At 35.5% G+C, this 16,441-nt stretch overlaps 2 protein-coding genes across 2 annotated transcripts; both read right to left on the minus strand.

The window, feature by feature from the left end:
- Positions 1–3,098: 3,098 nt before the first annotated feature.
- On the minus strand, positions 3,099–3,644 carry LOC132743443 (uncharacterized). The gene has a single exon (XM_060731968.1). It carries the CDS (start codon positions 3,642–3,644, stop codon positions 3,099–3,101), a length of 546 nt encoding a protein of 181 aa, XP_060587951.1.
- A 6,521-nt stretch (positions 3,645–10,165) lies between these two features.
- LOC132743453 (putative nuclease HARBI1) lies at positions 10,166–11,251 on the minus strand (the record flags this gene model as incomplete). Its single annotated transcript, XM_060731980.1, has 1 exon — positions 10,166–11,251. A coding segment is annotated over one exon (1,086 nt), but the record flags the coding sequence as incomplete, so codon positions are not given.
- Between the last annotated feature and the right edge of the window lie 5,190 nt (positions 11,252–16,441).

The raw sequence follows: 16,441 nt of genomic DNA on the forward strand, positions 1-16,441 counted from the left end.
TCAGGCACCACTGAAGATAATTCCTGAGTGTAAATATTAATAATGTACTTATCTTGAATGATGGTTTGTTACAGTTCTTTTTTTACATAAAAACAAAAGAATTGAATATTCAATTATTTTAAGCACAACGTAACTATACTGACTATAATCAAAGTCATTCACACACATACACACATGTGTTTTAATGTTAAAACGAGTTTATAAAATCTAAGCAATCCAAATATGATTAATTCGACCAAACTATATAGTTGATTCTAAGGTAAATGAAGTGTTAAGTTCATAATCACGCGCAAATTAAAATATCTAACAGAAAATATCAGTCATGATTGTTTTTTAACTTATTTTTGTCATTTTCTAGTTGACTTTGTACATCATTACGCTGATGCTTTAAAAAAATCCTTTTAACGATATATTGCGACAAAACCTTTGATATGGCAAAAGTGACACGCGATTATTGATCTCAGGAAAATATTGTTTACGAAGTGCAGTCAGCTAATGTTGGGATGGAAAATTCAGAATTGTTTACTGTTATCGTAAATGTTCTTATATTGTTCAAAAGATTGGGCATCTAGTCTTTCTTTTCCGGACGTTTTGTGCAGAGTATTGGCATCTTCAGCTCACTCGTATCAACCTGATTTACTTTTCTAAACAGTGTATGAACAAATTTAATTACGTAATCCTGTATCAAGTAAAACATTGTTCGTCTTCAAATATTAATTACTGCAAAATAAAAACTTATTATCTTTTTATCAACAGCAACCACTGAACAATAATTTAATTTAATTCAAAATATGAAAATATATCAACAGAAGATTAGTTGTAACAGTAGAATTCTTTTATTTGATTTAAACAGATTACTGGAGCGCTAAATGTTTATATGCGATTGTAATAAATTTATAAGATATTAAATTTACGATTTACATTTTGGTAACACTCGTTACCCTTTAACATTTCCAATTCTCAGAAACGAAATCCCCACTGAAGACAAATTATTTGATAATCATGAGTAATGGTTTCTAGTAATTGTTTTCTTTTAAACAACATCTAGGGAATAATTAATTCAGAAAAAAAGATGAATAGATTTTTGATTCGCAGTTTTCAGAAAAGTTCTCCTATTTTGTATTGGGTTAATGCGAAACTTTTTTTAAAACGACAGGAACATAAATTAGCAACAACAGCATAAAAAAAACAACAACAACAAAGAATAAAAAGTATACCATCTGTCAGACGATAGTATATGTGTGTCATTGGCAAGAGGGCAAATGCCTATTTTTGACTTTTAGTTTTGTTACACAATTGGACTTGCAACACTCTTTGACTGCGCTATTAGACTGGCAGCGCTACTGGTGTAGCACATTAGTGTTATTTGTGACATGTGGGGGCCGTAAAATGTCGCCCCGTAAAAAATTAAAAAATGTTATATATTCTATCCTTTAAGATTGTTCAGCTCAACATTATTGTTGTGTGTTTATTTTCTTTTTTAGCTTCTTTTCATCTTTTTTATAATGAGTGTTTATAATATTCCATAGTGAATAATGTTGAATCACCCTTAGGGTATGTTGCCTGCTTTTAAATTTGTCCTTAACGTTTGTCCTTGACGTCTTATCTTTTGTATGAAGGCTTCATTACTTCTAATCTTTGTTTCAAAATTTCCTTTTCTTAAAATCCCCCAAATTCGTGAAGGGCACACTATTCTTTTACTTGAATGTTACTAAATTCAAAATATCACAATTTTCATGTTTAATTGTTGAATTTTGTTTCTGCAGATGCTAGGGGGCGTGGACGGTTACTTGCATTGTCCAATATCGCTAACGAACGGGCTCAATCAAACTGAGCCTGCAACATTTTCAAATTTGTCGTTTTTTTGCGTTCTTTAACTTCTTTTGGGATTCCATTTCCTCAATTATATGTTGCTACGCTCCTGGACTCCTACGCTGCATAATTGGACTCGCCGCGATTTTGGACTTGCTGCGCCATTGGACCTACTGTGCTTTTGGACATCCTGCGCCATAGAAAGTATTTCACTTTTTGAAGAGTTATGTTTCGAAAACTTGCTACGAATCTACTAGTTGCTTAGTTTCTTGAAAACAGGTCTCTTCTTAGACTTGCTTTATTCCTGGAAAGCGGAACTTATATAAAACAATTGACTTGACGTCAAAATATCAAAGACGTCGCTCTAAAATAAATCAAAAGTGACTTTCTTTTGACGGACCTAAATATAAAATAGATATGCAAAAAATTAAATGTTATTTTCCGCCATTTTATAAATAGGTACCATGACCTTGACACTGGAAAAGATGTTATTTATATTCTCGCGTTTAAAAGAACGTTTTCAGCAAGTCAAATGTGTGTCCACTACTAAATGTGTGTCCACTACTTAATGCAGTTAACTGAACAATAACTGTACTACAAATTTCAACAAGTTAATGCAAAAAATGTCTTATATCAAATTTGTCTGGGCACAAGATAAGGTGATTTGTAATATTTCCTGTCACAAGAGTAATTCTTCAGTTCCACAATGTGGGCATCTGAACACTGTAGCCCTTCTAACTACTGTGATAAGTGTACAAAATCTAAGATGCACACAATGAGGGCAAAAGTTACACTGAGCCCACTTTGTGCAGACAATACTAACACAATCCTTGAGTTTAGTATGTGTGTAGAGCTTGTAGACACAATATTTGTCTCTCTCCTCTATCTTTATATCAGTATCACTGTCTGACATAGGTGCTGGAGAGTCCAAACAAATAGGCCCCCTGTCTTAGATGTTCCAGATGTGCTAGGAATCTGTTCATCATGCTCCTTACTATTCCTCTGCTTCTTAAACGAAGCTTGTATGGGATTTTTAAGTCTATTTTTAACAGGTTTCTCAGATTTGGCACCCTTAGACTTCCAATGATTTTGTAGATTATCTCTATTTCTTTCATTTAACAGATTTCCCATTATGTATGATGGAATGAATGTTTTCTTAGGTCTTTATTTGACAGTTTTAATTTGTCTCTTTGCAAAGAAAGCGACATATTCATCATAAAAATGGTTTCTTGAGAGTCAGAGGGCTCTTTTGGTTGCTGTGGTGCCTATTCGGTTGTTTAAACTTGTTAATCCAGTCCCTGGCACTGTTCATGATTTTCACTAGAATCGTTTCGTGAATAAATTGATGAAGGTGAGGTATCACTGTTAGCAATTTGAGACTCATCAAAAAGATATATTCCTGATTTTTTGAAAGCTGATGGGATATTTGATGGAGAGAAAGCTTTCATATACGTCTTTGAAGTTAGTGAATCAATTTCATATTTAGGGATGAATACACCCTGGTTGTTCTGCAAATACTGCTGACACTCAGTGTAGTAGAAGGATTTGAATGGGCCATTATCACCAACATCCAGTTGTTGTGTGAGATGACTGGTATGTGGGGTAAGTACAAAAAAGATTACATTCCTCCCTCTAGCCCACTCGTTCAAAGTCAACGATAAGTAACTTTTGTGCCCATCATACAGGATCAATGTGGCTGGTCTATCTGAAGAGACAGAATCAAGGTAACAGTGCTTCGCAAGATTTGTCTTGACATTACCTTCAAAAATTTCACCATTCACCCAACCACTATCCGACATTGTACCATCTGCTCCAAATTGAGCACCTACCATGAACTGAGCATTAAGCCTTTTTCAAGGGAATATATAAAAAGTAGGCACATGATTTCCAAGGGTATTTGCTCCTCCTTTTACTACTACTTTTGAAGATCTTGGGGAGGTAATTGCCGAGGTTTACCATTTTTCCTACAAACTATTTTCGGTGGTGAGTGATGGGTGCTTACTCCCGTTTCATCTTTATTGTAGATTCTTTTAAGTGAATTGATTAAGTCATTGGCATCTAGAATCTTCTTCAGTTTTTTTTAAATAGTTATTCATGTTTTCTTCTGGATTTTTTTTTATGAAACTATAGTACCTCATAGTACTTAAACCATCCTTCGCAACGACTTTTTTCCCATTGACCTGGAATTGTCACTGCAGCCATAAATCTTATGTTGGTCATGGTATATCCATATCCGACACTGGCCATATACCTTATATGCTGTGCTAATTCGTCCTCTTCCAGAGAAGACAATAGAGTCTCTTGTCCAGGACGTGCCTCAAGGGTGACATTGTGTATAGTCCTGTCTCTCAAAGTAGACTCTGAGACATGGTACACTGTAGATCAACGATGCAGACATGCCATATGAAACACAAGCTGCATAGGCTCTCTTAAGGGTTTCCTTGTCATATGGCTGTTTATGCCTGCTTTGGGTCCCCGGAAAAAAAAATCAAAACTATGGTATTGTATATGTTGTGGAGTTTTAGGCAGCAACAACAACAACTGGAGTCCTGTCAGCAGACAGAAGTTGTCAACCTTTTATAGGAGGAAAGTTACCAAAGAATACACTTTTTTGTGACTGAAATAGTTAAAGATTTTCATATATAAGGTAAAATTTGTGATTTACTTAACTTAAGTCGGTTCATTACAGTACTGTAAAATGTTACTCAAAACACTGCTGAATAAAAGTAGGTCACCAATGTTTAAAATAGGTGGCGTTGTGCTTCAATCTAATGAAAAAATAAGAATTACGCGAGAATATATTTAACGCAAGAATACCAGCAAAGAGTATATAGAAATACAGAATCAAAATACTATGCCCATCATAGTGTATTTGTTGAGATTACGGGCAAATGTCAAAATAAGTGTATAGTTTCATATTTGTTTCCAATCTAATCTTTTACTTAAATTTAACGAGTGTTCAACATTCAAATATCCGTAAATATCCTTAAGAAAGTGTCGGTAAAGTTAAGTTGTTCAGAGTGTGGCAGTACTTTTATAATTAAGACAGCTTCTAGATTTCATTCTTAAAATTTGTAAAACCGCCTCCGTGGTCGATGGGTTAGAGTCTGGCGTTGGCTGGATCCCCGGGAGATGCTTTGGTAGTTTAAAGCGGAGGAAGGTTGTCTTGTACTGGTGTAACTCTCCAGGAACGATGGTTAGGAAACTACCCGCCTATATGACTGAAATACTGTTTGGAAAAGGCGTAAAATGAAACAAACAAACAAACAAACAAACAAACTGAAAATTTGTATTAATTAATTATCTGTAAATAAACATAAACATAGTTAATATTTTGAAATATAAATCTTTTTCGCCTCGATTTGACAACGAAAAGGTAAGCATAATGTCCATTTAAAGTAAATGTACTCATATGATATTCTTTCTTCTACAAATTTTGCGTTTCAAGGTAGTTAATGTCCAACACTATTATAGCAGTGCAGCTTTTAAATTACTTTGAATAGACTGAATATCCCAAATTAAATCAACACAGTTAACAAGTTGTCTGGTTATCATGTCTGACGAGAATAATCAGACAGGAGAGACATTTATTTCTTACAGTTACAATGCAAATATGCCATTTTGACATTGATCAATTTATTATTATCACGTGTATCCTATTCCTCTGGGTGGTTGCATTTAAATTTAGATAAGTTTCTTCAAGATTAGATGACTGTGAAAATGTCAGCATTTCTTTTCTAGTATGTTTCCTAATACTAATTGGGCAGTTCCTAAAGCCCCGGTCACATATTCACGGATAACGTCACGGAAGAGCTACGGTCTAATCGTTCACGGATTACTACGGAAATGTGAAATTCTGTAGTTCCCGGGCTACGGTTCCAGTACGAACGCACAACGGTATGAGTACGAAGTTCGACGGATCTACCGCTAAAATGCAGGTAAAATCCCCAGGAGAGCCACGGATTGTTTACGGTCCGAAATGGTTTGATACGGAGAGACACGAATCAGGACGGACGCCCTACGGATACACACTACGGTCTGTTACGGTCTAAAAGCACGGTATAGTACGAATCCCAGTACGATCTGCTACTGTTTAAGCCACTGGGTTAGTACGAATAAGTACGCGTCGGAGTAGATGACGGACGTAGAAGAACGAATCGCCACGGATTCTGTACGGGGGTCCTATTTTTATTATTCGGTCTATGCTCCGTCAACCTCTTGCATGGCTCAATTTTCGGAATATGCCTCCCAAAGCTAAAGAGATATAGAATACGAATTGCAGAGACGAAACGATTCTGCTGGTGAGGATTCAAGCCACAATCTCCGGGGCCCGACCCCTGAGCAGGAAGATAATACCGTTAAGGTTGATACATAAGCCACTAGCCAATCCCTGCCTTTTAACTTTGCAACAATTAGATGACATACTCAGCTGGTTTCCCAAGGTAAAAATAGTGTGTGGTACTATTAATTTGTTCTCGTCAAGTGAAGTGAGCAGCTAATTCTTTGAAGTTTTTTTTTTTGTTTTTTAAATTTTTTACATTAGGTCGTACGATGCTTAATATTATGATTAAGTTGTTTTAATGTCCCCCATTCCATGTAAAAAGGTGCGCTAGGGCAAATTAAGTTCCTAATTATACATTTTGAGTTTTGTCCGTTTTAAAACACAAAGGACATGAATTTTTGTAATACTTTCAGGAGAATTGATCTTTTGTATAATAAAGGCACGCAGACTATAAATTGACAGAAAAGAAGAATGACCCTCTGGAAGGAAAAAGCAGAGGAACTTGCATATGTGACGGTGAGTAAACAATAATTTATGAGTAATTTTGGCGAATTTAATATTTTCTAAAGTACTCGTAAAATATTTCACAAGCAAAATAAACAAGTGCGTTGTTTACTGTTGCACTTGTAAAGCTATTTTGATACATTTTCAGGTGCAAGGTTTTAAGGAGCTGGGTAGACAGTAATGCGAACTCAGTAATGGTAAGCTGAAAAATGTAACCATCAGGTTCGGATGGAAAAACCCTATCAGACAGAGATAAGTGGATTTTGGATAAGTTATCGTTCCTAATCAAATCATAATCACAGGGTGCAAAATGAGTGGCGGTACAGGGTTGCAAATGAAGTGGCGGAGTCGATGTAAGTATTAAGAATCTTGAGTTTTTTTTAAAGCAGCAAATAATAAATTTTATTTAAAATATACTTTAAAAGTATTTTCTAACGTACATTTTTAAATTAGGGACACTTTAAATAATGCGTTATGGCTTAACTCATAAAACTATTTTTCAAGGGGAAATTTATCGATGGAAGGTTACATTTTTCTAAATATAAACAAAATAAAAAATCTGAAAAAATTTAACAATCATTTTTTTATTATATGAGTATATCTTAAATAAGAGGTTGAAAAATGATAATTAATTTATCTTTAAAAAACTACTTATTGTTTTTTATTTTCATATTCAATAACTGTATATGACATTTAAAGGGATGTTGATTAATATTAATGTACAGAATAATCATTCTTACTTCGATATAGAAAGTTAATTGCTTTTTCGGACAACATTTCATCGGACTTAAAATTGTAAATCTGTAAACAGCTATAGAAAAAGCCTTTAAACGACAAGCGCGTAGTTAAATATAAATAGAAACCGAAAACTAATGTGACAGTGTGATTATTCTAGGCACTGCATGTAATCAGTATTATATGTATTATATCAAGTTAAGTTTTAAACAGGAGAGGTGAAGGTATTAAATCGCTTAATTGATATATATAAAATTGTTAGAGCACCTAGCTGACAAACAGGAGATTATGGGTTCGATCCTGATATTAGTCGCATTGTTCTGACTCTAATGAATGTATTTTTATGTTTCCAGCTCCTAAAAAAATCGTGAGAAACACCCAGAGAGGATACCGGACTCCGACGAAAGTGGCGAGGATGGCGAAAATAGTCAAGATGATAGAGAAGAGCAGCTTCCGTCCGCTTCACCTGCATTGGCAACTGCCAGTGGAGAGCAAGATACATCCACATCAGGTAATCGTAAGAAGAAAGCAAGCAGAGAAGAGTCCGAAGCCTTGCTTCAACGCTTGCAAGAACGTATCAGAAAGTCAAGTCAATTGCAGGAGAAGCTGATTGATGAAATGTCGGTAACAAAAGACCCACGGGTAGCAGAGCGACGTCAGAGGACACAGTGGTTTGGTTCTGCAATTACGGATATTGATGACTCTCTATGGTCAGATTTCCAAGCAGAATTTCTTCAACTGGTCAGCAATTTTAAGTGCGCTCTTTAAGCCTACAACAAGCTGTTGTGCAGCAATTTTCCTTGCAACCATCTTCTTTGCCGTCGGCTGACCAGGAGCATGCAGATTACCACACTGCGAAGCTTCTTCAGATAATTAACTACTCTTCAAATCCTGGGGGTTATTTACCAGTATGGCAGGCAGATGTTTACCAAACCTCCTCCTCCTATGTTCCTCCACAATCTTAACCCAGGAAGGTCACAGTCTGCGCCATTGTCCACAACAGCGACAATAAAAGCTGGCCCCCGCGTATGACACAGTCCCAGTCAACATCTACAGGGTGTTAGTTCTGTCGGTCATGCTAATTCTTTTTGCGAAGAACTCATGACCTTTTCGGGGATTACGAACCGTAAATGAATCTTCCGAAAATGATATTGTTGACGTGTAAATGTTGCGTAATAAGTTCATATTATTGATGATCATGGACACTTTGGTTCTATAAATGACAATGTGATTTCGGTTCATATGGCTGTTTAACATTTTAAACTCTGACTTGTTAATTGCTAGTAATTCCGAATGATTCCGAATGATTGACATGTTTTATTGTTACGACATTATTGTTGTGCTAGTGGTATTTTTAGTTTCAACCTTTGGCATTTTCTAGTTGGGTGGTTCCAATATTCCTACTTGAATAATGTTGAATCGCCCTTAGGAAATGTTGCCTGCTTTATAAATTTGTCTTTTGACGTCTTATCTGTGATATGCAGGCTTCATAACCTCTGATCCCCTTTCAAAATTCCATTTTATTTAGTTCCGCCCATTGTTTTTTTCGTTTAGGGCACACGCTTTTTATTACTTGGGGACCATACGCCGCTTTTCATGGAATGGCACGGAAGTGTCACATTGAAGGTTCCATGATAACCGCTGTATGAACACATCTGCGGATGTTTCTAAATTCAAAGTTTTACTATTTCATGATTAACTGTTGAATTTTGCTTAAGCCGGTGCTAGGGGGCAAGGACGGTTACTTGCACTTTCCAGTACCGTCCATGAACAGGCTCAATCAAACCGAGCCTGCAACATTTTCAATTTTTTCGTGTTGGGCTTTCTTTAGGGATTTTGTATTTATCTATTTTTTTTTTTTTTTGGTTTATTATTTTCTAATGTTCAGTTTGTAATGAATATTTACCTTTTATCATGTGTCGTTGTTTTTGCTTCAACATAAGTATTTCAGATCACAGCAGCACATAGTGCTAAAGATGAGCTATGGTCAGTCTATTTCCCTAGTCCGTCCACCCGACTGATAGTAAGATGGCCACAAGTGTTAAAAATAGAAAAAGGATTTAAACAACCTATCCTTAAACTTAGGCCGCATAAGATAATGAATGCAGGGCGGTCTTCTTAGTCAAGTGTAGAAGTTGGCAATAACTTGCGGTAAAGAAGTTGGTACTGGTACAGAATCAATGAACATTGGGTAGGTTAACTGCCCGCCAGTATATGATGGAACTACTGTTAAAAACAGGTGTAAAACTCAATCACAAACAAAAACAGCGGAAACGTGGTCAGCTTAACAATACGGCTGATAATAGCAGTTTTCGCTCAAGTAAGAGATGAAGGTTATATTCGCAATCGAGAGTTTTAAAAATGTTATCTGCAAGTTGTTCAAATTATATATCTTAATTGGTACAAGGTAATGGTATAATTGATAAATAATAGTCAGTCATGTGACTGATTATTTTTTTTCTTTATCTTTTGGGTAACCGTCAGTCACAGACGATTCCTATTCCTAGTACTGGATTGCAAATGGATATTGAACAATAACTACAAACATTAGCATACATGTGTGACTTCATTTATTTTAAAATGGTAATAACTTTTCACAAATAACATGTTTAAGATTAGGTAAGTTGTCACATAGAGTACTAGAATTCAAAAAATGAACAACATCAACATAATTTATACAGACGGGACCTGCACATTCGCTTTGTCTAAACAGATTTGCTTCACATAAGTTCGATTGTCCTTTATATCATTCTATCCTGCCATTCAACAGACCCGATAGGAGAATTTAAGTATTGTTTCAGGTACAACCTCTGTTGTTTTGCCTGGAAGGTATCAATATTTCCACCCCTTGGACACATCAAATTGTCCCATGTTGAAACCATCTCTCCATGCTCCAGGAATGACTTCATAGGCGTCGTCTTCTTGATCCATTTGAATGTTTTGATCACCATGATATCTTGACCTCATGATATTGTGAAGAAAAACGCATGCGAGACCTATCGAACATACTGTGTCTGGTCTTTGGGGCATAACAGAAAATAGGCATCGGAATCGGTTGGCGAGAATACCAAAAGCGTTCTCAACAACTCTCCTGGCTCTTGACAGGCGATTGTTAAAATTTCGCTCATCCTTCTCAAGTCCTCGTCTTGAGAATGGTTTAATAAGCCAAGTTCTCATGGCAAACGCATTATCTGCGATAATATAATATCCTTTTTGTTTGTCATCACCTGGAAGGGGTGTTTTATCCGGCATGCCAATCAGCCCCCTTTTGATTGCCAACTTGAGGTCGCTCTGAGTCCAGATTTGTGCGTCTGAACATCCTCCTTGTGCTCCGATATTGACCCATGTAAACTTGTAATCGGCATCAACCAAGGCAAGTAGCACAATGGAGTGGTATCCTTTGTAATTATAGTATAATGAGCCACCGTTCTTAGGACATCGTATGGCCACATGTTTTCCATCTAGAGCTCCAAGTGTGTGTGGAAACTGCCATTTAGCTGCGAACTGGTCTGCTATTGCCTGCCACTGCTCAGGCTCAGTAGGAGTCGGGATAACATCCTCGGCATACATTGAATTAATGGCCTGGCATACGTCCAGTACAATACCACAGATTGTGCTATGTGCAACTTGAAAACCATACATCAAAGAACGGTAACTGTCGCCTGTTGCCAAGTTTCCCAAGGCAATTGCCAACTTCAATGCAGGATTAATTGACCGCCTGAACCAGCTGTGATTCTTCGTTATCGTTGGACCAACAACATGTAGAAGTTCTTGAAACATATCAGGTTCGATTCTTGTGAAGTTCCTGTAGGACGCCGGATCCTCTGCTACAAGTTCGGCCATGAGTCTCATACTGGCCATGAAGGGGTCTGCGCAGAAGCCAATCTCTAGTCCACCATCGCCTCTGCCTTCTCTTACCTGATTAAATATGTAATTATTAATGAAAAATGTTGATCAATACTGCGTAATTTTTAATTTTAAAATTGGTTTTTAATTTTACAATTGCATTAATTATCGTAAATGTTTATGTTTAAATTATAATTAAAAAACTTGTTAATTTTATAATCACTCAATGGGCCAGCGTCCGAGGCTTTTGAGACACTTTGTTCTATGTACATTTTTACTCCAATTTCCAGATCCAATGTTTGGTATAACATGTAACCTATTACTTATGCATTGTTGTACGATATTTATAAGGAATTTACCCCTATGATTGTCATCCAGAAGCTTTATCACTGCCTCAGCATATCAATTTCCAGTTGCAGCCACTTTATGGCTAACATCGTTTGTTGAATGTTCATGATTACGTTCGCAACATGAAAACCTATATATGTCTCATTTTAACAAAAAGTTAGTATTTATTCCCTTGAAAAAGTGGTGGACCTACCAATCCGTACCGTTTCGTGATGCAACGCAATAAACCGTATAAGACCGTGCTAATCCCTTGCCTCTCCGTAGTACAGCGTATATCGATCGTGGCTTTCCGTGACAATACCGTATTAATCCGTTTTAAAACCGTAGCTTATACGTAGGGAAACCGTGCAAATACGTAGTTCTCCGTACCAAACCGTGGAAATCCTTGACAAGTTGGGGCCTACGAATCAGTACGGACTACTACGGTTTTTGTACGAAACAGAACGTATCAGTACGGTTTAATACGGACTTGTAGGGATACGCTACGGTCGATTTTTCCGTAGCAAATGTTTGTGCATGTTCAAAAATTGTCAAGGATCGCGACGGATATACAAGGACTACTACGATTGACTACGGTAACAATACGGAGAGCTACAGACAAGTACGGGTAGCTACGGATGATGCCGGAATTTTCATGGGCATTTTCCGTGAATATGTGACCGGGGTATTACAAACTACATCTAATTTTAAAAAAGGTTTCGATTTAGTTCAAAATATTAATTTGTTTTTGGACATGACAGCTTGAAAGTAATGGGTTTTGTTTAAAAAAATCGCCAATTATACCACGCAGGCTTTATCATATTTTGTAATTCCGCGTCCCATTGTTTGCATATTATCAACGTCGTATCTTTGATTCTTAAACTTAATTAAATTTTTTTAAATTATTGAAGTCACCTATTGGTTTTGTTATGTATCATGTTATGCAAAAGTCATAATGAATATTAAAATATCGTAATAAAAATAGTTTTCTTTAATATTGGTCAGTATTATTACTGACATATTAAGAAAATGAAAAGATAAATGAACTTATGTTTTTTGTTGTTGTTTTTTTTCATTAAAACACTTGTATTAATTGCTATTTTGTACTTTTCAGAAATGTGTTCACAAACAATTCATAAAGTTTTTGCATTAAAAATCAAATCCATTTTATTTAGTTCCGCCCATTGTTTTCTCGTTTAGGGCACACGCATTCTTTTACTTGAGGACCATACGCCGCTTTTTATTGATGAATGACACTACTGTGTCACATTGAAGATTCCATGATAACCGCCGTATGAACACATTTGCGGATGTTTCTAAATTCAAAATTTCACCATTTTAGTGTTTAAATGTTGAATTCTACTTAAGCCGGCGCTAGGAAGCATGGACGGCTCAATCAAACCGAGCCTGCAACATTTTCAATTTTGCGGTGTTGGGCTTTCTTTAGGGATTCTGTATTTATCTATTCTATTGCATACATGAAAAAATTGATGTTTGGTAAATTCATATAAAGTGATCATTACTTCTCTAATCAAATATAGTTTCATCAAAAATAAGTTTTTAATATGTCCTTTAATTCAAAAATGGTGGGCTACTAAAATAAACTTCTTCTCCGGCAAGCAAAATATAGTAATCGTTACAATTAATGCAATCGACAATAATTTTATAGAATTATCTTGAAAATGTCAAATTTGCTACATCGCCTATGATCGTTAAACTTTCTGTATAGGTTAAAATTCCAGCCAGACCAGCTGTAATATTATGTATAATAGATCACATTGTTTCATGTTGCTAATTGCAATATGTTTTCCAATATGTGTATTTCTTTGAAAACAATGCAGTGTATTTTGTATCTGGTATAAAAACTATTTTTATAGACAGTTTTTATAGTAAGATTTATTATGCCCCTACTTCGAAGAAGAGGGTGTATATTCCTTTGCACTTGTTGGTCCGTCGGTCCTAGGACCAAATGGTTTCCGAGTCACACCGTATTACCGGCGGCAGTGATATTAACTTGAGATATTAACTTGAGATATTTGAATAGAAAACAGACATTTTCGTGGATTTTTCCGAGGCTGTCACTTTTAACCTGCTCAAAATAGTCTGCAAACAGGAAAAAGACGCGTCCAAAATTACCTTACAGTATCTCCATTCAATGGACAATAATTTTATAGCAATGAAATGGGCCGTATTAGTGTGATATAATTAAACCAGCCAAGTTTATAACCTACCTGTATCGATCGGTAAATTTCAGATATCTGCCATCACTGCAGTGATCTGCAATCACTGCCGCCGGTGATACGGTGTGCGAGTGATAACTAAAGAACCCTTAGGCCTAGGAACTTCAAACTTTATATGGTGATTGGGCATGACCAGTAGATGACACATATTGCTTTTTGGGTCAAGGGATCAAAGGTCAGGGTCACATTGACCTTGTATGTTAAAACGGTTTCCGATCAATAACAAAAGAACGCATAGGCCAAGGAACTTCAAACTTGATATGGTGATTGGTCATGACCAGCAGATGACCCCTATTGAGTTTGGGGTCAAGGAGGCAAAGGTCAAGGTCACATTGACCTTGTAGGTAAAAACTGTTTCTGATCAATAACTTAAGAACCCTTAGGCTTAGGAACTTCAAACTTGGTATGGTGATTGGTCATGACCAGCAGATGACCCCTATTGATTTTGGGGTCAAGGAGGCAAAGCTTAAGGTCACATTGACCTTGTAGGTAAAAACTTTTTCTGATCAATAACTTAAGAACCCTTAGGCTTAGGAACTTCAAACTTGGTATGGTGATTGGTCATGACCAGCAGATGATCCCTATTGATTTAAGGGTCAAAGGTCAAGGTCACATTTACCTTTTAGGTAAAAACCGTTTGCTATCAATAACTAAAAAATGCTAAGGCCTAGGTACTTCAAAATTGGAATGATAATTGGTCATGACCAGCAGATGACCCCTTTTTATTTTGGGGTCAAAGGTCAAGGTTACATTGACCTTTAGGTAAAAACCGTTTCCGATCAATAACTAAAGAAGGCTTAGGCCTAGGTACTTCAAACTTGGTATGATAATTGTTCATGACCATCAGATGACCCCTACTGATTTTGGGGTCAAGGGGTCAAAGGTCAATGTCACATTGATTTTGTAGGTAAAAACGGTGTCCAATCAATAACTAAAGAACCATTAGGCCTAGAGACTTCAAAATGGGTAAGATGATTGGTCATGGCCAGCAGATGACCCCTTTTGATTTTGGGGTCAAGGGAACAAAGATAAAGGTCACATTGACAAATAGGTAAAAATGGTTTCCGATCAATAAAGAATGCTTAGGCCTAGGTACTTCAAACTTGGTACATTGTATCATGATTAGTCATGACCAGCAGATGACCCATCTTCATTTTTTGGGTCAAAGGACCAGTAGATACTAGATAATCCTTATTAATTGCTTGTTCACTGGGTCAGACGTCATGCATAATAACCTGATCACATGACAAATTGGCTGCCGATAGGGGGCATACATGTTTTGTTTTACAAACATATCTTGTTATAGCTTTTAGGTTTACAAGAATTAAAATATTTTATATTGCTTTTAAATATTTAAAGTATAAATTATTCTTTTATGTTATCTGTAGAAACTGCCAGTCCTTGCCTGAAATAATCCTGACTTCTTTCACCACCAGTAATGTTTGAATGTCGCCATATAACCAATGATATTTTTGTGCGACATAAAACCCAACACCAAAAAAACAAAACGCAAGTAAAACATCAACAAATAACTTAACGATTTAGATAACGTTGTAAATTGTAACTGACATGAAACTTGTTAACAAAAACAACACCAAAAAAGCAACAACAACCAAAAAGCAACAACAAAAACAACAACAGAATTATAACTTTAAAACTATCCACACAGAGGATCAATTGTATATAACTTGACTTGCAATAGGCTGTGAATATCAAATAGTCGTGTTTTGTTTTTGACAGTTTTGATCATTTACTATTTACCTACTCTTTTCATACAATAATATAATTATTTTTATCTGTTGATTAGTGTAAGTGTTCATATGATCTGGTATGTACATTAAACCGTCTCAATTCAGATCAAACAAATAAAATATTTGCAATATATCACGCTTATCATTATAAGCTCTTTGGAAATTTTCTTATTTGATTGTACTTTTAAATTTTGTAAATTATGACTATTATGATATCTTTAAATAATCTATATTGCTTTGATTCATTATCATCGATTATTGCATGCAGGATAGTGTTATTTATTTTTGTCTATTTCTGTGCTGCATGGATGAGTAGACGATTACAGTTCTAATTTAAAAATATATATATTGAAGTCCTTCGTCTAAAGAAATTGCTACTTATTTCGGATCATCCCAATCATTTAAGAACAAAAATAGAATAACAATGCGTAGACAATTCTGAGATACTGACATAATTTCAGACGTATTTATGTCATTTCTATCTTTATGATATGTGTAGTTATTTTCTCTGATTAAAGACAAGAATTAACCGGAATACCTAATATGACATTTTTTATTGTGAAACAAATATATATTGCAGCTAGAAAATTAAGTATTAAAGAGCTTGACATATGTATTGAACACAATCAAGTTATAATAAGAAGAGAAAAACAAATTTAAACTGAAATATTTTCTTGATTGATTGATTGATTGATTGATTGAAAATGATTATATATATCTAAAAGATTCAGAAAGAATGTCTATTACATTATTAATTAAATAAAAAGGTACCACAAGTACATGCTGGCAATAAAAAATCGAACTCACCAAATGTACAAAACATTAGTTTTAAAGAATTATATAGATCACATATAAACTATTCATAACCCTCTCCACCATGACGTTATCAAGTCATGACGTAACAAATCTTAATGTTGGAAAAATAATTTTTACTTAATTTTTGT

Source organism: Ruditapes philippinarum, unplaced genomic scaffold (genome assembly GCF_026571515.1).
Source record: "Ruditapes philippinarum isolate M1 unplaced genomic scaffold, ASM2657151v2 ctg6350_1_1_1_1, whole genome shotgun sequence".
Lineage (NCBI taxonomy): Eukaryota > Metazoa > Mollusca > Bivalvia > Venerida > Veneridae > Ruditapes > Ruditapes philippinarum.